A 26438-nucleotide genomic window follows, 5' to 3' on the forward strand; every position below is an offset into this window, starting at 1 on the left:
GGAACCAATCGGCGGAGGCCAAGGCGGAAGTCGGCGTGACGACAGCAATAGGCGGGGCTGAAACGGCCCAGGGGGCGGGCGTTTGAAATCAGTGCTTTGGAGTAGACTCCAAACATCGTTTTATACCTTCAAGAACCAATTACTTAATATCTCTTCCGTCTTTTCCTTCCCCGACCCCCTCCCAGACTCCTTCATTCCGGTACTGCGCGGACGGAAAGCCCCGGGTAGCCGACAGCACGGCCCCGGCTAGCGAGAGAGCGTAGAAAAGGATTACACCAAACTGTTTAAATCCAACGGCTCCTGCTTCCTTTCTTCTGAGCTAGACCCAACAAGCCTAGAGAGTTGGGCTACGGAAAGACTAGTATTTTCATTTAATTGGATATGAAGAAAGAACAAATATGTACGGGGGCAACCACGATCTTTATAAAGGTACCATTCCTGCAAAAATGTTAGTCTTCAAAGCAAAGGATGTAATCGTATTGTTTGTTAAAAGTTTTATTTTTTGAAAAGCGTAAGTTCTAGTGGGAGGGGAGGTGTCACTATTAGAGGTTCATTCATTTATTAACCGATTTTGAACGTTTAGAACAGTGGGCCCAACTGCCAGGAGCACTAGATGCAATTATTATAAGATGGCTACTTATGCATTAGGTGAAGTTTTAGTAAGAACGAACAGGAAAAAAAAAATGACCAATTGTCCTTACTCCGCCCCCCCTCCCCCCGAAAAAAAAAGTACTCTGGGAGCAGGGATTTTGTTTGCTTAGTTCATCTTGGTATCTAATCATATAGTCCTTGGCCACAGTAGATGCTCGATAAATATTTGTTAAGTAAATGAAAATTCAACTCCCCCAACTTAGTTTCAAATGTAAAGGGCTCATAAAATTGAACATAAGAAAGCTTTTCCCCCCAGAACTCTTTCTTTGAACTTCAAATGAAACGAAACAGTAGAAAAGGTCCCTTACCACCATAAAGTTCAAGATACAAATCTTGATATTTCTCACAGAAGGTGTTACTCCCCTAGTCTTACACAACTCTGTAAAGGACACTACTGTCATACTGGTTACTCAAACCAAAATCCCAAGGTTCCTAATTTTCCTTCACTCTTCACATCCAGTTTATTTGTAAGTCTTGGCAATTCTACTCTCAAAATATACCTTAAATATCATTCCACAGCAACAACCCTAGTTCAAGTCACCATCATTTTCTGCCTGGATTGTATTTGCTCCCAATGAATCTTCCTGCTTCCACTTTTGTCCTACAGTCAATTTTGCATGTAAGCAGTGAGAGTGCCCTTTTGAAATTGTGAATCAGGTAGTATTACTGTTCTGGCATAAAAATCCACTGCATTTAGATTAAAAGTTGGATTTCTTAATGTGACTTGAGGCTTCTTAGGGTCTGGTTTTTTGTTTTGTTTTGTTTTGTTTTGTTTTTACCTATTCCTGGCTTTGCTTCTAATCAGTCACTGTCCTGCACACTAAACTCTAGCCACAGCCAACCCAGCATTTCTGTTTCACAAACAAGATTCCTTTACACTAACTTTTCTGTCTGTGCCCCAAGATAGCTGTATTACCATTCTTCAAGTTTCAGCTCAAATATCACCTCCTCAGGTTTCCCCTGACATCTACATTTGTATTCCCATCCCCCCAACACACAAATATCATCATGTCACCTTGTTTTATTTTTTCATAGTACTGGACACTACTGAGTTTATTCTGTTTGTTGTTTATTGCCTTATTTCTTGGCTGAGAGGCAGCATAGCAAAGTCATTAAGAGAAAGGGGTCTATAACCTGACTATTTTGGTTTTAAAGTCTAGATCTGCCCTTTCCTAGCTGTGAAACCTCAGGCAAGTTATTTTCCCTTTCTGTGCCCTCAATTTCCTCATGTATCAAATGAGGATAATTCTAGTCTCTATTGCATAATGTTATTATAAGGATTAAGTGAATTAATACTTGTGCTTAAAACTGTCTCAGCAAACAATACTTGTTAAACAAATGTTAGCTACTATTATTATTAATATTATTTTTATTATTATTGTCTATCTTCCTGTATTAGAACATAAGTTCCAGGAAAGCAGGAACCTTGTCTCTCTTGTTCACTGGTGTATCCTCTGCATATAGAGCAGTGCCTGGCACATAATAGGTGCTGAGTAAGTATTTTTTGAATGAATGAATGATTGATGCACTGTGAAGTGGAGGATTGGTGTAACAATGGCAAAGTGGTGATGCAATTATAGATAACATCCCAGGGTTTTATGTTCCAACTGCTCTCATCAGCCCTGAGTCAATCACCTTGATTCGTTTATCTCCTGTTCTATCACCTAATCTTTTGCTCACCAACCATGATTAATTTCACTAACACTAATAAACAATATAATCAGTCTACAAAATTCAAAGCTTTGACTTAAATGGTCTGAAAGTATTAATAAGAAAAAGAAACTAAAAAGTTTACTTAAATGATTTTAAAGTACTAATAAAAAACCCAAAACTATGAACTTTTTGACTTAAATGGCTTGAAAGTATTAGAAAAAGAAAATAAGAGTAAGTCAAAAACTTACATTTGCCCTCTCAGCCATCTTTGCTGGCAGAAAATCTGTGTAACCTACCAAGAATTCTCATTTTAAACCCATTACCACAAAAATCTGGTTGGGCCCTTATTCTGCCTGCTAATCCTCTTACACTGTCCTTGTTTATTTTCCCCCTCTGCAATAATACAATTTCACACATTCTCCTCTTTCCTTAGAACTATACACTCTTCCACCTTCCTTTCCCTCCTCACTCTCTCCCCTAGGGATGGATGATCTTCTGACTTCTCTGAGATAACAGCTCTTAAACAGGACTCCTCATCTCCCCTCCAGCAGATCTACCAGGCTGGCTTTGACTATGACCTTACCATCAGCTCTCCATGTGCTAGGAGAGATGAGGTGACCCTGACCCTCCCCCTTGTGTTCTGTATCTGAATCCCTCCAGCCTTCTTAGTAGCCGGCATCTTGCTGTATTGTAGTCTATCTCTCGGAATCTATGAATCTATTTCTTTCAGATCATTCTTATCAGCTTTGGATATGCTGTAGAAAAATGCTTCTTCATTTTAATATGACAAAGGTAGTATTTTTAATTCAATGTGAAAAGGGTGTTGTATTTAATAACTGTGATCACAAAACTGACTATTCTTATGGCAGTATATAACATAGGAATTCCAGCTTCCAAGTTTACACAAGCACTGCGACCAGTTGAATTAAACACCCAAAAGGGAAAAAAAAGAAATCACAAAAACCTAGAAAGAAATTTAAGAGACTTTGTACTGTTTGGGGTCTGTAATGACCTTTTGATCAAGACAGAGCATCAAAGCTATAAAAGAAATAATTTTAAAGATTCATCTATATAAAAAGTTAATTTTATGGCAGAAGATGCCCATAAGGAAGTCAGAAGATGAATGCTAGATTGACAGGTAAATGCTGTAGTGCCTATAACATATAAAATGTTACTCCTGCTGCTGCTACTACTACTACTAATATGCATAATATAAAAAATGCAACAACCCAATTAAAAAATGGGCAAAGAATGTAAACAGGCCATTCAGAAAAAGCAATTCCAAGCAGATAAGCAACACGAATGGCACTCAACTTCTCTATTAGGAAAACGAAAGTAAACTAGCAGTAAGTCCTCATACTACACCATCAGATTGGCAGCAGTTTTTTTTTTAAATTAATAATACAGTTGGATGGGATTGGGAAAACGGGGATCCAGGCAGACAGTGAGGAGGTGTTGGTTCCCATTTCCCTCACAGTAAAGCTTAAAGGTGCTCGTAGTGACCTATAAGGCTCTCCCCTACCTTCCTGTCTTGCTCATGTCCCTCCAGGCTGCATGCCTTCCTGGTGTTGTCTGAACATAGCTCTTGCCTTAGGCCCTTTGCACTAGCTGTTTACTTGTTCAAGAACACTCTTACCTGTCTTCAATTATTTGTCAAGTGAGGTAAACTAACCATGACAATCCTAATTACAGTTGCAACCATTCTCTCACTTTGTCCCCCCAAATCTCGCACTCGTTGTCTCCCTCTCCCTTATCCTGCTCTTTCTACGTAGCACTTAATGACCATCTATGATTCTGTGTAATTTAGTTATATTTATTATTTCTTTCTGTATCTATCCCATGCAGAATATAAATTCTATAAGGGCAGGAATATGTTTTGCCTGGGGAGGTAGACTGAGCATATAAAACAGTGCCTGGATTGGTGCCTGTAAAATGTTTTCAAAATGAGTGAATGAATGAATGAGTAAGTTTTAACAGGAAAAGCAATCACATTTTGTTATAAAAAGTTACTGCCTTAACCACTTATATTTTAAAAGAAAAAAAGTAATTTTCATTCTGCTAGTCTGAAATCCAGATTTGAAATGAAGATATGTCAAGACCCAGAAAGATAATTTCTTTTCAGAAAAGAATCTCTAAATGAAAAAGCATGTGATTATCAGGCTGTATATGTTCCATCAGAATTCTGATTCAGTTAGCCCACTCCTCATCCAAGCACAACTCTAATTTAACCCAGCCTCCCTCCTCTTCTGACTGAATCACATCCTCAATTCTAGTACACCCTCTCTCTTATCTACAAAGTTACTAGCCCACAAAATGTGAAACTTTTGCTTGAAAGTGGAAGAAAAAACCCAATAGTCATGAGTCAGAATCACATTTTAAAGTAATATAAATAATGGCATCTGTTTTAAAATTTTAACCTGAAAATGACCAACTTTCTAATTTAAAAAGTTGATGCTTTCGTCTGTTTTGACAAGTAAAGAGATAAGAAACAGTAGCTTGCCTTCTACCAACAAAATCCTGATTTTAAATGAAGATGCTTTGGAGCCTAGAGAGATGATTTCCTGGTGATAACCTCAGTATGAAATTTGCTGATTGTCCAGGCTAGATTACTGGACAGTGTTATAATTTAACTACCTCTTAATCTGAGCACATGGCTACCTCACTAGCTGGCCAGTCCATTAACACTAAGAAAATTAAAAATAAACATAAAAAATAGTTAAAACTAGACAACAAAAATATAGGAAATAAAGTGACAGAAAAAGACATATCAAATAAATTCTAAACAATAGCAAAGAACTTTAGCAATATTAATTATCCAAAGTATTCTTTAAATAAAGTAGCATTTAATAAGGACGTTAATGTGGGCATCTTATTGCATCACAAAGAAAAATCCACTAGGAAATTATTACACTCATGAACATACATGCAACTAACTACAGTCTGGAAAAAATAAGCAGTAAAAATAAAGAATTAATAGGAAAAACTGCAAATCCACAATCGTGGTGGGAATTTGTTTAACATAAACTTCTCTTAGATTGATAGAGCAAGTAGGCAAATTAACAATATTGAAGCATAGAAGCAACATTGTGCATGGATATATGTGTTTATTGCACTTATATATGTACCATATGTATTTATACTCATTACATTTATATATATTACATTTATATATGTATATAAAATCCTTCAACCAAAACAAGAGAGTACATCCAATCTAATTAAACACCAGAGAGTTCACAGGGGAAAACAAAAACAAAAACAAGAGAATACACAGTCTTTTCAATAAACATTGAATATGTACAAAATTTAATCAAAGTCCCCAAATAAATTTTAATAAATGCCTATGGTTTCATTTCTAAATGATATTTAGTATTGCCAAGTTTTGAACTTTGTATAAATGCATCATATGTGTTCTTTTTTGTTTTGCTTTTTTACTTAATGTGTATTATGTGTAGCTTTTGTATAATCTGTAGAATTTCATTGCATAAAAAATACATAGTATAATTTACTTACTGTAATAATTATGTTTTTAGTATGTGGGTGTTACAAATAATGCCATCATGAGCATTCCTGTAAAAGTGCAGAGGTGCATGTGCATACATTTCATATATAGATCCCATCGTTAGGATAAGAGTTCTCCTTGTACTGTAATCACACCACACTTGATATTGTTCAGCTTTTCAGTTTTAGCTTATCTGCTGAGTGTATAGTGATATCTTATTGAGGTCTTAATTTTCATCTCCTTGATTACTAATCACCTTTTATAAGTTTATTGTCCATCTGGATTTCTTTTGTGAGGCATCTGTTCAGTCTTTCTATTGAATTGCCTTTTTCCTATTGATTTCTATGAGTTCTTAATACTTTAGGCATCAGTTCTCTTTCACTTACTTGTGCTACACATACATTTTCCATATCTTGGCTTCTCTTTTTGGTTTATTTTGATATATAAAAATTAATATTTGGGTAGTTCAATTTATTAATCCTTTCCTTTTTGCTTAGTGCATAGTATTCCTTGCTTTAGAAATTCTTCCCTACTTTTAGATTATATTAATATTCTCAGATATTATTTTCTGAAGGTTTTATAGTTAAGCTTTTCACAGTTCCATCTGGAATTCATTTTTGTGTGTGGTTTGATAGAGAGGTCTTGAAATCTGGTAAAGCAACTCTTCTTACCTTGTCCCTCTTTTTTGAGTACTATTCTCTGCCCTTTGCACTTCAGTATAAAATTTAAAATGTCATGTTCTGTGAAAATACTTCTGGGACTTTGATTGGGGTAACATTGAAACTATAGATCAAATTTAAGAATTGGCATTTCTACAATATTGAGTCTTCAAATCTAGTAATAGGTTATGTCTTTTCTAATTACTTAGGTCTTCTTTAATTGCCCCTAAGTAAATTTATGTTGTCTTCATAGAGATCTTGCAAATTTTTGTGAGCTTTAGTCTTAGATACCACTTAATTTTTAATACTATTGTAAATGATATCTTTCTTAAATTTTAGTTGTCTAATTGTTTACTGCTGGTATGTATAGATATAATTGTTTTTTAATATTTGCTACTATAAATTCAGACTGTTCTAAACCCTCTTACTAATTAAAATAGTTTATTCATAGATCTTTTGGAGTTTTTACATATACAGTCGTACCTATGAATAATGACAGCTTTGTTTCTTCATTTCTGATCCCCTCCCCTTTTTCTTCCATTCCCTTCTTACATTGCATAGGACATCTAGCACAATGTTGAATAAAAGAGGCGATCACAGGCTTCCTTTTCTTTTTCCTGATCTGAAAGGCAAAGCTTTTAACTTTTAATTATTAAGTATGATATTTACTGAAGGTTTGGGGTAGATGCACTTTATTCAATTAGAAATTTCCCTACAATTTTTGGATTTGCCAAATGGATGACAGATATAATCAAAAACTTTTAAGCATCTGAGATTGTCTTTTAACCTTAGAGTGTGGTTGTTATATTCATTTATTTAACTAACAACTAACCTTTCATTCCTGGAATAAACCCATCTTGATCATGATGAATATATTACAAGAATCATTTACTCAGATTCTATTTAGCACTTTTGCATCTATGTTCATAAGTGAGATTGGCCTATTATTTTCCTTTCTCACAATGTCCTTATTGTAGACTTGTATATGCAGTTTGTATTGTAAGATATGTTGGGAAATACTCTTTCTTTTTCTGTTTTCTAGGAAACTTTGTCTAAGATTGGAATTACTTCTTCCTTGAATATTTGGTCAAATTTACTGGAGTAGCCATTTGGGATCTAGAGTTTACTTTATGAAGAGTTTTGATGACTGCTTTAGTTTATTTGATGATTATATAGACACTCAGCATTCTATTTCTTCTTGTGTCAATTTTACTATTTATATTGTTCTAAGAATTTATTTATTTCATCTGAATTTTAAAATATGTTGGCTTAAGGTTGTTTACACTGTCTTTATTTTCTTTTTTATGTCTGCAGCATCTATAGTGATGGCCTGTTTGTCTTTCCTAATATTCACGCCTTCTATTTTTAGTCTTTACATTTTCACCAGGGGTTTATTGATTTTTTAGACTTTTCAAAAAACCCAACTTTTGATTTTGTTCATCTTCTTTACTGTTTCATCAATTTTTGATCTCATTTTTATTATTTTCTTTCTTCTCCTTTCTTTACTGTACTTTTTTTCTGATTTTCTGCAATGGATACTTAGCTCATTTAGTTTTCCAGCCTTCCTTCTTTCTTTTCTTAGGTATTTATTTAAACCTATAAATCTCTCTTTTAATACTGTTTACCAGCATCCCACTAGATTTGAAATGTAGGATATTCACTCTCATTTAGTTAAAAATATTATTAAATTTTACTTCTATTTCTTTCTTAATAAAAGATTTATTTAGAAATATATTTTTAATTTTATAAAATCGGGGACTTTCTAGTTATCTTTTTAATATTAATTTCTAACTTTATTATTTTGTGGTCAGAGGACATGTTCTGCCTGCTTTCAATCCTTTGACATCTGTTGAAACTTGTTTTATGGCCACAATTTTATGGTCAATTTTGTAAAATTTTCGTAGTACTTGAAAAAAATTATATTCTGCCGTTTGGGAGTACAAAGTTCAATATATGCCCTTTAGGTCAGTTTTTAAATTGTCTCACTCAAATACTCTATATTGCTTTTCAACTACTTGATCATTTAATTGGGTCCTGTTTTATGCCTTTCTTCCCTGGGTCTCTGTCCTTCTGAAAAGCATCTCAGGTTAGGTGATAAATGATAGCATGTAACATGTTAAAAGTTTAGAACTGCTCATTAATATCTGAAATGTGTGTAGAATTTCTATGAACTGAGTCAACATTCAGCATTTTATTGGAGATCATATCTATATAAGACTTTCATTCCTAACTGGTTCAAAAAAAAAAAAAGTAAAAAAGCTATGACTACTGGAAGAGATATAATTTTTGTATATATTTTCAGAAAATATTATCTACATGGAAAACTTTAGAATCAATGGTCAAGCTAATAAAATTAGTAGGAAATAAGAAGTATAATGTTGAAAAGAGATATAGGATCAATAAATAATAGAAGTTAATAGAAAAAAGTGTCCACTCACCATGCACTAAAAAATTACAAAGTTCCTACGAATAAAGCAGAGGAAACAGATATATATCTTTATGGATAAAATTCAGAAACTTTTTTGAAATGCTCACAAGATCTGAATAAATGGAGGACTATACCGGTTAATGTGTGGGAATGCTATGTCTACCTCAAACTTTAATTTTATGGAATTTCAATTTAAATCAACAAGGTTTTTATAGAACTTGATAAATTTATTCTAAAATGAATACTTAGATTTAACTTTACTAATCTAGTTAAATTCTTAAAAAGCTGAGGAAGGACATGGGGACTAACTTTACCAATTACCAATAATAATATAAAGCTGTAATAATTTAGATAAAATAATTTGGCACAGAAATGGACAAAAAAATCAACGGTCTTGAATGGAAAGCTTAGAAAGAGAACCATACTTATTTTGGAACTTGGCATATGAGAGTGGAGGATTCCAACTTAGAAGGAAAATGGCAGACGATTGGACTTCTACCAAAAAACCCCAACAACAGTATAGATCCCTACATCCCAACAACAACATCCTAAATGAGTGAAACAAATAAAGATAAAAACCGAATAGATTAAAAGGAAATGAAATCTTCAGGACTTCAAGGAAGAGTAGATTATTTAAACAGGACATAAGGGGACAAAGCATAGTGGAAAAGATTAATAAATTTGGTTACATTTTATTTTTCAAAATAGCTAAAAAAAGACACCATAAACAAATTTAAATGGAGGTAGTGGGCTAGGATAAGACATTTGAAATGATACAATAGATATAGAATTAGTATTCCAGACATTTAAAGAACTTTAACAGATCAGTAGAGAAACAAAAACAATCTAACTAAAAAAATGAACAAAGGATATTACTGGCAATTATCAAAACCTACAAAAGGCCAATAAATCAATGAAAAATCATGTCACCAGGAAACAGATTGCATAACATTAATATTAATATAAAGAAGATAGTTTATTTTACCAATCAAGTCATCAGCAACTAAACAGTGGACGTTTTCAAGTGCACCTAGGGGCATGGAAAAAGAAACTCTCCTGTTCTGCTAGTGAGTGTGTTAATTAGGAAAATCACTAGATAAAGGATAAAGCAACTTGACTTTGCCTAATAAAATACAGAATGCAGTTTCTGTATCATTAAAAAATAACATCAAAATATCTACCCTAAATAAATTCTCACACATAATTACTAAGACATATGTATAAGGTTTTTAATGAAGCATTGTTTACAATACAAAACACTGAAATGTAAACACTCACCAATAAAGAAATGCATTAAAAAAATATATTCTTGAGGGGGAGGGTATAGCTCAAGTAGTAGAGCACATGCTTAGCATGCAAGAGGTCCTGGGTTCAATCCTCAGCACCTTCTCTAAAAATAAATAAATAAACCTAGTTACTGCCCCCCCCACCCTACCAAAAAAAAAAAAAAAAAACTAAAAAGATAAAACAAAAATCAGATTTAAAAAAATGTATATATTCTTATAGCAGGTTATATATGTGTATATATGAATATATCTTGAAACTGTTAATATTGAATTTTAAAGTTATAAATATATTAACGTATTTGGCATAAAATTATTTATATAAAATAAAAGTAGCGGAAACACAAAACAATACTACATTTGTGGATACACAACAAGCACACACACACACACACACACAAATGAAAAGACTTCCACAGATAGAAAGTGCACCAAACTCACGCAGGTTATTTCTTCTGGGGTTGGTCAGGAGAAGGAAATTAGGATTTGGGCTTTAGATCTAAAAAGGGACTTCTATTTCATCTGAAATATTTATTTCTTCTATTTAAAAGTACCTGAAGCAGAAAGAAGACCCTTCAGGATGTCTGTTCACCATTACAATGGAGATTCTAGTGAGGGCAGTTAGGCAAGAGAAAGAAATGAAAAGTATCCAAATTGAAAAGGAAGAAATAAAACTATCTTTATTAAAAGATGGAATGATTTTATATAGAGAAAATCTTAAGGAACCACTAAAAATCTACCAGAACAAGTAAGTTCAAGAAGACTGCAGGATATACAATGTCAGTATACCAAATTCAGTTGCTATTTATACACCAGCAATGAGCAATCTGAAAATGAAATTAAGCAATCTGATGCCACAATAACATCAAAAATAATAAAGTGCTTAAGAATAAGTTTAACAAAAGAACTGTAAGATTTCTACACTGGGAACTACAAAACATTGTTAAAGAAGAGCTAAATAAATGGAAAGACATTTCATATTCATGGGTCAGAAGACAATATTGTGAAGATGGAATTACTTCCCCAGTTGATCTCTGGATTCAGTGCAATCTCTATTATAATTCCTGCTGGGTATTTTCCCCCAGAAATTAGAAGTTGATCCTAGAATTGATATATAAACACTAAGGACCCAGAATGGTCAAAACGTCTTGAAAAAGAACAAAAAATTTGGATGACTCACATGTCCCCATTTTAAACCTCACTGCAAAGCTTCGATAATCAAGACATTGGTATAAGGATAGCTCTATAGTTTAATGGATAGTTATATCCTTAAATGAAATAGAATCAACAAAAGTTTCAAGACATTTCAACAGTGAAAGAATAGTTTTTTCAATGACTGTTGCTGGAACAATGGCTATCCACAAACAAAAGAATAAATCTGGATCCTTACACCATAAACAAAAACCAAGTGAAAATTGATCATAGACCTAAATGTAAACTAAAATTATAAAGCTCTTAGAAGAAAACACAAGGATATATCTCCAGGACCTTGAACTAGGCAATAGTTTCTAAGATAAAACACCAAAATCACAAGCAATAAAGAAACCGATAAATTGGATTCATCAAAATCCAAAACTTGTATATTTCAAAAGTCGTAAGAAAGTGAAAAGATAACCACAGACTGGGAGAAAATATTTGCTAATTATATTCAAAAAGGGACTTGTAATCTGGACGTATAAAGACCTCTTGCAACTCAGTAATAAGACAAATATCCCCAAAATAAGCAAAAGATTTGTATAGAAATTTCTTCAAAAAAGATACATGAATGGCCAATAAGCATAGTAAAAAATGTTCAATATCATTAGTCATTAAGGAACTGCAAATCAAAGCAATAAGACATGACTTCACACTGACTAGAAGTGCTACATAAAAAAAAAGGCCAATAACAAGTGTTGGTGAGGATATGGAGAAATTGGAACCCCCATATATGACTGATGGAAATTCAGAATGTTGCAGGCACTTTGGAAAACCAGTGTAGCAGTTTCTCAAAATGTTAAACAGTCACCATGTGACCCAGCAATTCCACTTTTAGGTATCTATACAAGAAAAATAAAAACATGTCCACTCATAGACTTGTACATGAGTGTTCATAACAGCATTATTCATAAGAGCCAAAAGATTAAAACAACCCAAATGTCATCAACTGATGAATGGATAATAAAATGTGGTATATTCATAACAGTGGAATATTATTTAACCATAAAAAGAAACAAAATTCTGATATATGCTACAACATAAATGAACCTCAAAAACATGCTGAATGAAACAAGCCACATATAAAAGACCACATATTATGTGATTCCATTTATTTGAAAGGTCCAGAATAGGCACATCTATAAAGACAAAAAGTAGATTAGTGGTTGCCTGGAGCTAAGGGTGGAAATGGGCTGTGACTGCAAATGGACATGAGATTTCTTTTTGGAGTGATGGGAATGTTTTAAAATTGGATTGTGATGATGGTTTCACAGCTCTGTAAATATACCAAAAATCATTGAATTGTACACTTAAAATGGGTGAAAAAAATTTTAATGTAAATTATATGTCAATAAAACTGTTAAAAAAAAACACTTGAAGCAAATAGTACAAAATATTAAGATAATTAAGATACCAGTCCTGGATGGTTGGAATGCAGATTTTTGTTATATATTCTATTTTATCTATTTTTTTCATTTTTGGCAGGTAATTAGGTTTATTTATTTATTTACTATGGAGGTACTGGGGATTGAAGGCAGGACCTCGTGCATGCTAAGCATGCACTCTACCACTGAGCTATACACCCCCTTTCTATTTTCTCCATTTTTAATGTTTCTCAAAAATAAAAAAAGGCACCATAAATTCCTGGGCCCCAGTTTCAAATGGGATAAATGCATAATTTTTCAGTCTTTTCATTATACTCTTACCCTCAGATACTGTCAGTTAACACCATTCCCAAAGGAAATGGCTTAGAACATTCTCAGTGAAGCCTATCAGTCATACACAGCAAACCCAACTCTTCAACGTAAGCCAAGAATAACTAGATGTATGAGGAAGGCATTTAACATGGAAAACAGACGCTAGAACATCCTGGAATGGTGAATTCAGAGGAAACAGACACATGTAAAAGCAAATGAAACTTTTAGAAATCCCTATTCTGTTAGTACATCTAGAGAGAGAAGAGAAAAATATGCAGCCATGGGAAAGTATCAGAAATGTATAGTAAGAGGAATATTCAGAGAATAAAAGGAATTTCTGAAAATTAAAAATAATTGCTACAAGGTTTGGAAAATATAACAAAAGAATAAAGATGGAAAATAAGAGAACAAAGATAAGAAAATTAGAGGATCAGTCCAAGGGGTTTACTATCCAACTAATTGTATTTCCAGAGAGAAAGAACTGAGAATATAGTGGGGAGAAATGTATTTTAAAAATGGAATAAGAAAATTTCATAGCAATGAAGAACATGAATCTACATCTACCACAGTAGTTGACAAAAAGGACACACCAATCATATCTTAATGAAATCTCAGAAAATAAAGAGCAAAGGAATAACCCTAAAAGTTTCTGGTGAGTGAAAACAGGTTGCACAAAAAGCATCAGAAGACTGATAGGTTTTGGATTTCTAGAAGCTAGAATTTTATGGAACAATGTCTTCAGAATTCTGGGGAAAAAAGCAGACAAGTAGAACAAAGACAATTTCAGACATGCATTCAGTTATGTCTGTGGCCAAAAACTTTGAATTCTCTTTTTACATTTGAGGAAATTCCCACATTAAGATCCCTGCCTTGCCAAGGTTGAAGCCATAACTCAATCACCCAGCATCTGCTGCATCCATATGACCTTGGCTCTTCCAGTCAGACGTTTCTATGGAAGAGCTCAATTTGAAGAAATGTGTGGAAGTTGATTTTGTACACACTGTGTCCCTAAAGAAGGGTGGTGAGAGACTGAGCTTTCAGAGGCAGTGGTGGCATGCTCTAGTTGGTAATGTCCCTTGCTCAGGGTCTTTGATGCCTGTGACCAGAGGAGGTATAGGAATACCTTAGTATAGATGGTTGGATAATTTGGGTATTGCTTTTGGAGGCACAGTCACCAAAACTTATTCAGTGGTCCTCCTGGAGATTCTGCGAGCTACTTCATAATCCCTAATGAAAATTCCAAGGATGCTCCTGGTGGATATGCTCCACCAACACAAGGGAATAAACCCAAAAAGAAGACTGAGATGCGGGCAGGGGTGGGACTAGGGGATCTGGATCTAACATAATAGAGAGGGGAAAAGAATCCCCACGTTTACAGTGACTGGAAACCCCAGGATGCAGGCTGTGTCACAGCCTAAAGACTAACTGGTCAGATTCGAATAAGCATATGGAGGGCTCCAGGAAGAATATTTCTGAAAAGAGAAATCTGATTTAGTACCTGATGTGCTTTATATATTTAGAAGAGACTGATACTACTAGAAATGAATTGGGGAATAAATATGTATAAAATCAAGCAAATGAAATAAGACAATTATTAACTATAGGATAAATTAAAATAAAATTTTATACATGAAAGTCAGTGCAGTTATGGTACACTACATGGCTCAGTTGTATCTAATTTTATGTGATAAAAATTCAGACTTGATTTACCCCCCCAAATTGATAACAGCTATATGAGAGGAGAGGTTAGGGGAAGTCTGTGTGTGCTGAGATGGCGAAAAGAACTAGATCCACGTCTTTTATAGTATGTGTCCACAATATCTAAAACTGAAAAGTCTAGAAATACCAGAAAAACAAAACACAGGAAACAGCTAAAATATGTAAGAGTGATTGCCTTTGAGGACTGGGAATGAGGGAGAGGAAGTATATTTGTCAGGGTTCTTTATTTGCATCCTATAGAATTAGCTTTATTTAGCTTAAGGTGAAGGAGTTTGTTCTGCATTTATTTGTTTTTAAGTATTAAGCAGTTTATGGAATCTCTGGGAGAATTCGAAGAACCAGGATTACATACTATTCAAGAAATGTATTTAAAGTGTATTGGCAATCCAAAGAAGCATATGTTAGAAGTTGCCTTAAAATCTGAGTGACTCTTTTGGAGATATGGGTTCAAGAAGACTTTTGGCCTCTACCTCTCTCTGCTGCTACTTATCACTCTGACTGCCACAGTATCCATGTAAGAGGAAAGAAAATAGAGTAGACACTGAAGTTTATATTCCCATGCTTAATTTATTATAGGTTAAAATGAAACCATAATGTGACATTTAAGTTGCTGAATTAAAGGTCAAGTCCTAGTCTTTGTCATGATTTAATCTATGCCATTCAATGTCAGGGTTTAACCTGGGCTGTTCATGCCTGGTACTTCCAGCCATGTGTCTTTCTCCTCTATATCCATACTCCTGGATGTTCCTAAATAAGGATCCACACCAAATATTGGCATCTGAGATAAAGAGTCCAGGACAAGCACCTTTTAATCTTCTTTTCTATGCATCTTATTGAGAAGGGATGTTGAAAGCTTGTGGAGCAGAAATATGCAGGTATCTTAGAGAAAGAAGTTGTGGTATATGTATCTATAGATATACATATACATGTATACAATGGAATACTACTCAGCCATAAAAAAGAATAAAATAATGGCATTTGCAGCAACATGGATGAACCTGGGGATTGTCATTCTAAGTGAAGTAAGCCAGACACAGAAAGAAAAATACCATATGTTATCACTTATATGTGGAATCTAAAGAAAAAGACAAGTGGACTTATTTACAAAACAGAAGCAGACTCACAGACATAGAAAACAAACTTATTGTTACCAGGGGAGAAGGGGGTGGGAAGGGATAAATTGGGAGTTTGAGATTTCCAGATACTAACTACTATATATAAAATAGATAAACAACAAGTTTCTACTGTACAGCACAGGGAACTATATTCAATATCTTGTAGTAACTTGTGGTGAAGAAGAATATGAAAACGAATATATGTATGTTCATGTATGACTTAAGCATTATGCTGTACACCAGAAACTGACACAAAATTGTAAACTGACTATATATATATATATACACACACCTCGGAAAGTTGAATCCTAAATTGGCAGCGAGGAAAACCAAGAAGCAACACAACTGTCTCTTAGAACTCAGAAGACTTAAGATTCCATGGCAGCAGGGACCTCTGGATGTGGCAGTTAAAATGAGGCTAAGGAGGATTTACTGAAAGTCTGTCTAAGAAGCAGTCAGAACCTCAGGTCCCCTCCCTTCTGCTGGGCAGCAGGGTAAACTGCTCCTCCCTCACCTTGACAGAAGACTAAGCTTCACTTTCTAGAGTAGGTAAAAAGGATGGTTTCTGGACTGGGCATTTCCCAGACCCATTGAGAGCGTGATTTTCGTAGGGAAAACCAGTTGATTTAGTGAACTTCACAAGTGGGATATTGGAAAATTTGGGACCCTTTTCCCATGTGGGGGGGAAGCCAGGCCCATCTGCTCAGGAGGAAGATTGGAATATCCGTCACCGTTGAATACGACCAGCCCTAGAGATACCTGTATCAGAGGTTTACCCAGGAAACAGCCCAGCCAGATCACCATGCAGGAAAGCAGTCACCAAACTCAAGCATGCATCCTGAGCTTCTAATCAGTTCTTTGTACTGTATTCTTATACTTGAACCGACTGCTAAAGATCACCAGAGCCTTACACCTGAAAGATAGAAACCAAATCAAAACAAAAAGGAATAAAAAGAAATTTTAAAGAAACAGACTGTGCAGGGGGAAAAACAGCTACAAAAGCCATTGACAGTTTAGTGTTTTTTCAGAGATGGAATAAATGCACCCATGAAACAAGAACAGGAAAATGGGAGGAGGGGTAAGGAAGCTATATACATAGAGCCAAAGGAAGAGAAATGAGCTGTTGGAAACTAAAAATTTGATAGGAAAAATGAAAAAAAGACAATAGAAGTAGGTTTGGAAGATAAAGATGAAATTTTTTTCAGGAGATAGAACGTAGTGATAAAGGGATAGAAAAATGGGAAAAGATACAAGAATTAGAGGTCTGATCCATGTATCCAGATGCAGGAGTTAACGTACAAAGGAAAAGAGAAGAGGAAGTTGTCAAGGAAGTAGCTAAAATTTTTTCCAGAAACTAAAGAACCTGAGTTTTGAATTAAAAAAAAATTTAAGAACACTGGAACAAAGAAAATCTCCTATAAACTAAGAGGTAGGGAGAGAAAACACACAACAAACTAAGACTAGGAATCAGATTTACATCTCCCTTATTTGCCACGCTATACTCACAGAACAATTTTTAAAAAGTTAGTAAAATAAGCAAAAAACCTAGTGAGAATTACAGATATAATTAAAATCAGAATTAAAGGTATAATTAACATATAAAAAATGGTAAGGTAATATTTATCTGCCTCTGGATGGGGAAGCAACTTTCTAAACAAAAGCACGTAAATACACACACACACACACACGAAGAAAACTTGGAGGAATTATTTTTTAAAGACATAGAGGAAAGTACTTCCTTATTTCCAGAAATCAATCAAGCTTAAGAAATTCATCAAATTTAGTCATTCTGATAAAAAGAAAATACTTCAATTGTTAGAATTGCCAAGTTTCCTTAGATAAAGATTTTCTGTGTTACTGGGGATACTAAGGATAAAATGGAAGAGTATCTGAAATGAAAGGGTGTTAATTCTCGGCTAGCACCCGTGGCTTTGTGAAAGCAGCACAGAGGCAGCCTCACAGTAAAAGCAGCCGTCTCAGACCCGCAGAGACGTGACACATTTGTCTGGAGAGCTGAAGGATCGCGGTCATTGTCCCTGGCAAATTCTGAGCAGTTTTGATTTGAGCACAGAGTTACACTTACAAAATCAGAGAATCTCCTTTGGATGCTCAATATCTGAAGATTAATATATATGTATTAATTATTTATTACAGACAGATGGTAGCCTGGCCTCATTCTTCCTGGGATCCTTAGAAATGTAGATCGGAAATAGTTTGTAAAACAGATATAAAGTGCTCAACTCAAAGCTTATTTTAATTGTCTATTAATAATTCAATAAGAAATGAGGACTTGTGTGGTATTCATAATCAGCATTTTATTGTTTCTTAGGGGAAAGGCCCTTGGCGTGATATTTAAATTTTTGATATTAATTCTTCTAAACTGTTCCACTTTCCTCTTTTCATTTCTTTAGAGCAGGTTTTCAGATAGAAGAATGAAATATTTGATTACATATTTAAAAAAAAGAATTTTAAATAAAGTCATTGTGGAAAAAATTTTAAGATTAAAAAATGAGGGTGAGATGGGGAGACTATCAGACGGTACAGGTAATCTTGGCCCTTGTAGATCCTCCAGGTCTAGCTTGAGTGTGATAGCTGTAAGTAGAAGAGGTAGGCAAGCTGGATCCTTGGGTTCTTGACTAAGGAAGGTGAAGGGATCACAGAAAGCCTCCCTGGGGTGTATAGCTGTCCTTGCGGTCTCACAGTAGACTATCATGGGGTCTCCTGACAGTAGTCACTGACCACCTGTCTGGGGACAAGGAGATGTACTAACCAACAGTGACTAGGATAACTGTATTGCCATCTGTAGAAACAAGGACATCCAAAGGAGGAAGTCAGTTTCAGAAGGAAGATGAGCAATCTGTACTAAACAAGTCGATTTTCAGGGGCTCTGTGGGCCATCCAAGGTGGAGAAGCAAGGCAGAAGCTTAGGAGAAAGTCAGTGCTATTTAGACAAAGCTATGGCAGTAAGTAATATCTTTAAAGAGAGAGAGTGTGAAACAAGAGAAAGCCAGGAACATAAATAGGAAGTTTAAAAAGAGAAATAAAAAGAGTTAAAAGAGAGATGAGAATTGAGCTGTGAAATAAGCCTGCGCTTCTGTAGTAGAAGCAATGGAACCAGGAGAGAGAAAAGGACTAGAGAGTCGAGTAGTATCAGTGCCCTGGAGTCAGAGACATTTTAGGAGGAAGGAGGAGGTGTTCCAGGCATCACTGACGTGGCAAGAGAAAGGGTGACCTCTGGAGCAGCATGTGGGAGACAGTTTGATGATTTACAGAGATCAATTTCAGTGGAGAAGCGGGGTCAGAGTCAGAAGATGAGAGATGAGGAAATGTGTTTGTGAAGGTAGATTGTTGTTTACATTTTGACACGTTTAGTATCAACAGGAAGGTGAGAGAAGGGACAGTAGCTCAAATCAGGAAAGAGACTGATGACTGATGATTTAAGTAAAAGATGATAGGGGTTATCTAATTGGTGATAGTCCTGGAGTAAGTGGAAAGTATCTAATAAAGGAGTTTAAATGGCGAGATTAACTCTGGAGAAGAGGAGTATCTTCTTTTCCCCTGAGATAGGAGAGCAGGGAGAAAGATGGGGTGTAACCAAGAGGAGAGAGGGTGCAATGTGTGCCAAATGGTTCTACTGAATTGTTTTTCTACTTCTCAATTTCTTCCTCCATGAAATGGGGACAATGACAGTACCAACGTCATAGACTAGTTGTGAGGTTTGAATGAGATACTATATATAAAGTGCTTGATGAAGAGCAAGGCAAAATGAAGTTCAAATAAAGGTGATGCTTGCTGTTGTAGAAATGAGAAGTGCCAGAAGAGAACCATAGGAAATGAAAAGAGTTGGTGCTTTCTTGGGGCAGTAAAGGAAGATAAGGGGTCAAGTTCATTCACTTGGGAAGTGGTGGAATTTAAGGACTGAGCAGGAAGGAAATTTTGGAAGAGAGAATGTGGGAAAAGGGAGACACTTTGACATTTAATAGCATAAAATAAAATGATTTCAAGACATCAATAAAATGGACACAGTTTAAAAGGCCCCAAGTTTAAAAAATAGGTTTCAAGCATCCCATTCTCTTTCTAGCTTACATTTCTTAGTGTTCTACCAGAATTATTTGACCTAATGGAGACATTCAGCCCATGAATCGAATACTGTTTCATGCTCCATCACTGCCCTCATGTTCTCACTTCCTTTTTCACCCTGGATAGATTTACTGGCTCATCATTATAATCACTCTCTTGTCCCTCCATCCAACCCATCAAGATCTTTGTTTCTCCCTCCTTGAGATACACATGCCTGGAAACCACTAACCCTAATGAAACTTTATGATTTACTTTCTTCCCATCTTTTGAGTCCCCTTATCTGTGAAGAATAATTCCACAAAGTCATACAGTATGAGTTAGGGAAACACATCAAGATCAAGGCACACACAGGCTCCCTGTTTCTTCAGCATCTTCACAGAGAGGCATCCCACGTCGAGGAGGGTTTTGTTCTAGTGGAGGCCCCCTCCCCCTTTTCTCTTCCTTCATATAGGGCTTTGACGGCAACAACCTTCTTAAGAAAGGGACATTCAGACTGCTTGGGGAATTGAGCTGCCTAGATGTCATGCCAGCCATTTACCACTGTCTGGGAAAGCAGCGGCCCTGTGCTTTAGAGGGTACCTGGGGACCTTGGATCCTTGTGGATGGCATAGCCCTCCAGTCATGGGAAGGAGTCTAGGCTAGCCTGTTGTTCAGGTGTTTTGGGATCAACATCTAGGGTCATTTTTGGACAATGCTGCTCCTTCATAACAGTCTATCCCCAGGACTCGGAGTGCTCATCAGCTATATGTGGAATAGGAAGAGAGGTTATCTGACTTCCACCCAATCTTTAGAGTCTAAGTTAATTGCATTTGTCATACTTCCTTAAGGATGAGCCAGATTGTTGGTTACTTCCCCTCCCCACCAGTTATTAGCAGTACATTCTCTAGAGAACTTGAGGTTGTTTCTTTCACCCTTTGACACTGAAGTTGGAAAAAGAGAGGAGTGTAATGATCCTCTGTAACCCTCCTTCTGCGTGTTCCTTGGGGCATGAGGCTCCAGCTAGAGCAGAGGTGCCGAGAGCTACCACTGCTCACTCATAGGGCCCCTGCGGGGCTGCAGCAAACATTTGTTTGATGCACTCTTACGAAACCTACCAACAGGGGTCACAGAGAGGAAGCCCTGCCTGGCTATTTTTGCCCCAGATCCCAGACCCCAAAGAAAGGAAAAAGGCTTTATGTTTAGTCAATGAAGCCAACTTGTGGTGACCTCCCTGAGGATAGGGGTGGTGGAGGATTGGTCCCCCGCCCTAGCGCCCTCTTGCAGATAAGCTCTAGGGACCTCTGGTATGTCTTGCAGACCACAGGAGATGTGGGGGGGTTTCTATGACTGAACAGTGGCAGGCAAGGTGATCTTTTATAGTCTTACTGGGGGGACTGCAAGGTGAGAAGATTAAGGGCCTGATCTCTAAAGGCATTTGACCTCCTCCTCGCCCCATTTCTTTGGCACAGGTTTCTTCTCCTCCCTGATTCATGTGCAGACCCGGATGGTGTTTCTTGCCCTGATAACTGCTGACTCTGCTCTACTTCTTTTCCTCCCATTCTGGCAGCTTTCCCAGGGGAATCTTTCAGTTCCCAAAAGGACTCTGAAACCTGTATAACTTTCAGAGCCCACAAAACCTGGATCTGCTCTTGGTTTCTGGCAAACTTCCAGGGAATTTGTCCAGAACCAGTAACTCACAAATGTCCAACAATTTTATAAGGTGACTCCAAGTAGATTCAGAATCTCTAGGAAGTCTCCTCCAATTTCATGCACCAACTGAAGATAAGAGCAGGCACGTCTGTCCCTCCGGACAGGTGAGCCTGGGTAATTTCCCTTGTAGGAGGGAGCCAGGCACTAACCCTCCGCGGGCTTGCCAGCCTTTCCCGTCCACTCAGTGACACGCTGTCTTCTTGGCAAGTCCTCCAATCACAGTAGCTCTGGCTATAGAGGAAACTGAGTTTACAAAATTGCTTTTGTTTTTGAGATATGATTTCAGACTTGTGCAGGGTCAGCAGGTCTTTCTCTCCTGTATTTTCTTGTAAGAAATCTCCAAGGAAAGATTTCAGGCAAAATACCTGTGTTTTGTGGACTGATAGCGTTTAAAAAAGAGGCCTTTTACTAGACAGTTGGAGGAGATGATTGGATAGCTGGTTGGATTCAATCAGGATAGGATCAGGAAGGATGGAATTAGGGTGGGGCTGATTTGAGCAGAATCTTGAAGAGATACTGGGTCCTGATTGTTGGTTCTTGTTTTCTTTGGAAATATTTCCTTGAGGGAGTACATGTTTTCTTGAGAGGAAAATCATCTCGAATTTTATCCAAAGCAAGACTATCAGAGGAGACTTCACTGAGAAGGTGATGTTTGTGCTGAGACTTGAGAGTTGCCTGGGTGCCAAGACCACCAGACAGGAGACACAGCCAGGAGTGTGGCTGGAACTGAGAGAGCAGTGGGTACAAGGAGAAAGGGGTGAGGTAAGAGGTGATCATGTAGGGGCCAGATCATGCAGGGACTTTTAGGACATTTGGACGATTCTAGGTGGGATGGAGTAGATGTACTTGAAGTTTGAGGAGGGGGGAAGGTGTACTAGAACATTTAGAGGCTGGAAATTAGGAGAGTATAAAAGGATTAGGAAACAGTCTTAAGGGGCACTTGGAATGTGTTAATGAAATAGTTTGCTAATGTGCCTTTTTTCCCCTGCCATTAATGGGACTGTTACTTTTGTTTCACTGTTAAGGCTGCTACTTGCTATTTTTACATTGAAATTCTTTTTTTTTTTTTAACATTTTTTATTGATTTATAATCATTTTACAATATTGTGTCAAATTCCAGTGTAGAGCACAATTTTTCAGCTATACATGAACAAATATATATTCATTGTCACATTTTTTTCTCTGTGAGCTGCCTACACTGAAATTCTTTATCTTACAAAAAGAACTTTCTCTTGATGTTTTCAAGTAAGAACTTAAAAACGCCCGTGAATAGACGTTGAATTTCACTAAATCCTTTTTTGGTATCTACAAGATGGTATTTTTCATTTCTTCCTTAATACTCTGAATTACATCATTAGATTTTCCTATATCGAATTATCCTTGCAATCCTGGAATTCTGGGATACATTCTATTAGGTTAGAATGTATTATTCTTTTACTATATTGCTGTTGTTGGATAACACTCTACTTTATGCTTTCATCTATGTTTATAAATAAAAATGGCTTGTAGCTTTATTTTCTGTTGTCCTTTTTTTTTTTTTTTTTTTTTTGGTTTTGCCATCAGAGATCAGAGTAGCCTCATCTGAGTAGCTTTCCAACTTTTTCTATACTCTGAGACAACTTGCATAATAAGAGTAAACTGTTCCAAACAGAAACAGACTCATAGAAAACAAACTTTTGGTTATGGGGAGGTGGAGAAGGAGGTGGGGAGGGAGGTGGACAGAGGGAGCTTGAGGCTTGCAGATACTAACTGCTACATATAAAATAGATAAAAACCACATGAAATCATTGCCATGTTGTATTCCATTGTATGAATATACTACAATGTATTTTTCCATTCTACCATTGATAGGCGTTTGGCTTGTTTGCAGTGTTTAGCTACTAGAAATAATGTTCAAACTATTCTTTGCTGTGACTTTAGTGCACAGCCACACACATTTCCTAGGATGGCTGAATCATAGCACATGGGTAAGCTCGATTTTAGAGATACTGTCCAGATAGTTTTTCAAAGTGAAGGTAATGATTTCTATTCTCCTTGGGGTATGAGAATTTACCTTGTTCCACATCAACACCATCTCTTGTAATGTCGGTCTTATAGAATTTTAGCCTTAATTTCAGCGGGCAGTTATATTCCATGGTGATTTTATTTGTAGTTCTCTTATAACTTTTTCCAAACATTGGCTTTCAACCTTTCTGTATTTTTTTTTTTTCCTTCTAGGTTTTGTTTTCGACACTGTCCTGAAGACACTACATTTAGAATACCCACCCAGGACTGGGTGATTCACTAGACCTCAAAGGACACAGCCAGGTGTCAACTGAGGAACATCATCTAGTTGCAGGCTCAGGCACCATCAGTCCTGGGCTCCCCACAGTGGACTCCCCTGAAGAATATCTCATTTGCATAAAAGTCCACCGGGGGTTCCCGCAGACTCAAAGATATTCAAACCCACTTTTGAAAAAGTAGCATTTTTTAGTATCCTCTCCTATACAGAACAAACCTAAAAATTTGGGAGTTTGTTGTTTATTAATGGAAAGTATGAAGTCTAAGGCCAAATGTACCCAGAACCCAAGTTGTAGAATAATGATATTTCATCCAACCAAAGAAGAGTTTAACGATTTTGATAAATACATTGCTTACATAGAATCCCAAGGTGCACACCGAGCGGGCGTGGCTAAGATAATTCCACCAAAAGGATGGAAAGCCAGGCAGACCTATGATGATATCAATGACATCTTAATAGCCACTCCCCTCCAACAGGTGGCCTCTGGCAAGGCAGGTGTGTTTACTCAATACCACAGAAAGAAGAAAGCCATGACCGTGAGCGAGTATCGCCACTTGGCAAACAGTGACAAATACCGGACTCCACCACACTTGAATTTCGAGGAACTGGAGCGCAAATATTGGAAAACTCGCGGCTATGATTCCCCGATCTACGGCGCGGACATCAGTGGCTCCTTATTTGATGAAAACACCAAAGAGTGGAACCTGGGTCACCTGGGAACCATTCAGGACCTGCTGGAGCAGGAGTGCGGAGTGGTCATCGAAGGCGTCAACAGCCCCTACCTGTACTTCGGCATGTGGAAGACCGCCTTCGCCTGGCACACGGAGGACATGGACCTGTACAGCATCAACTTCCTGCACTTCGGGGAGCCCAAGACCTGGTACGCGGTGCCCCCGGAGCACGGCCGGCGCCTGGAACGCCTGGCCAAGGAGCTGTTCCCGGGCAGCTCGCGGGGCTGCGGGGCCTTCCTGCGGCACAAGGTGGCTCTGATCTCGCCCACGGTCCTCAAGGACAACGGCATCCCATTCGGCCGGGTCACTCAGGAGGCTGGCGAGTTCATGGTGACGTTCCCCTATGGCTACCACTCTGGCTTCAACCACGGCTTCAACTGTGCGGAAGCCATCAATTTCGCCACCCCGCGCTGGATCGACTATGGCAAGGTGGCCTCGCAGTGCAGCTGCGGGGAGGCGCGGGTGTCCTTCTCCATGGACGCGTTCGTGCGCATCCTGCAGCCCGAGCGCTATGAGCTGTGGAAACGCGGGCAGGACCGGGCGGTGGTGGACCACACGGGGCCCACGGCGCCTGGCGGCCAGGGCCTGAGCGCCTGGAGGGACGTCCGGGTGCCCGCCGAGGCCACGATGGGTCCGAGGCACCGCCCACCCCGCCTGGCCTTGCAGAAGCTGGTGGCCGCGGGCAGTAGGACCCGCCGCCAACACTCTGTGCGTCCGGCGTTCCGGCGCCCCTCATTGGCACGGGGTTCTACCTCTGCTGCTCAGTTCAGTGCTGCCACTGCCCGCAAACCCCCGGAGCTTGGCCCAACCCCGCCGCTGACCCCAGGTCCATCCACCGCGGATCTCCATCCAACTGGCAGATATGGTCGCGGTCGTCGTCCTCGGGAACAGGGGACTCAGGAGCTGACTGTCCAGGCCCGGGTTAAGAGGCGCCTCTCGGGAGACGCTACTCAACACCCGGAGGCTCAGCCCTTGCCTTTGGAAGGACCCTCCATGGACAGCCGTGCACTGCTGAGCCCTGGACTCCAGCATCCTGCTTAAATCTTCCGAGGACTGCTGTTTCCCCATCCCCTAACCCCAGGGGATGCCTTTGTACCCACTGCTCTTGTATGTGGAGGATCCTTGAGACTGGCCACGTGTCCATTTCAGAGCTTGGGTCTTTGCAGGTCACTGGTCTTGCATGAGAATCCCTCCCGTGTTGCTGCTGGACCAGCTGGGTCCATGCTATTTACCAAATTCTCCAAAGTTTGTTCTTCCTCCCAGACCCGGGGATCTCTGGAAACTGCTCCCTCCTGTGTCACCAGCTGAGCTTGTGGGCACCACAAGTGTGTCTGGGAACTTGGTTCTGGGCACCACAGTGTGTCTGGGAACTTGGTTCTGCTGAGTTTGCCGGTGTCCGAGCTACCTCAGCCTCCCACCCCGGGGGCCAGCTCTGGGTGCTGCGGAGCTTTTGAAGTTCCTGGGCGTTGTTTACCCTCCACTCTCCCTCCTTTCCCTTTCCTCCAACTCCTTCCCCTCATCCCCCCTCCTTTTTTTTGACCAAACTAGCTCCCTTTGACCAGTTAGGTCAGTGGAGGATCAGATAATCATTTATAATCTTTCTGAGGTGTTGGTTTATTGAAAAGTGTTCTCTGCCAGTATTTGTTCACAAATATGTGAAAGATAATCAGAATGTGAAAATCTGACTTTATTTCTAGTGTAGTTTATTCAATCGAGATGTGGTTACTCTTTTCTGTTCTTTTCTTAATAAATATAA

General features: G+C 37.9%; 1 protein-coding gene across 1 annotated transcript; it reads left to right on the forward strand.

The window, feature by feature from the left end:
* Window positions 1–72: 72 nt before the first annotated feature.
* On the forward strand, window positions 73–26438 carry KDM4D (lysine demethylase 4D). The gene is made up of 3 exons (XM_074373074.1): window positions 73–429; window positions 2051–2144; window positions 23888–26438. The coding sequence occupies exon 3, from the start codon at window positions 24197–24199 to the stop codon at window positions 25721–25723; it is 1527 nt and encodes a 508-aa protein (XP_074229175.1). The 5' UTR covers window positions 73–429; window positions 2051–2144; window positions 23888–24196; the 3' UTR covers window positions 25724–26438.

The sequence above is a fragment of the Camelus bactrianus genome, chromosome 10 (assembly GCF_048773025.1).
Source record: "Camelus bactrianus isolate YW-2024 breed Bactrian camel chromosome 10, ASM4877302v1, whole genome shotgun sequence".
Classification (NCBI taxonomy): Eukaryota; Metazoa; Chordata; class Mammalia; order Artiodactyla; family Camelidae; genus Camelus; species Camelus bactrianus.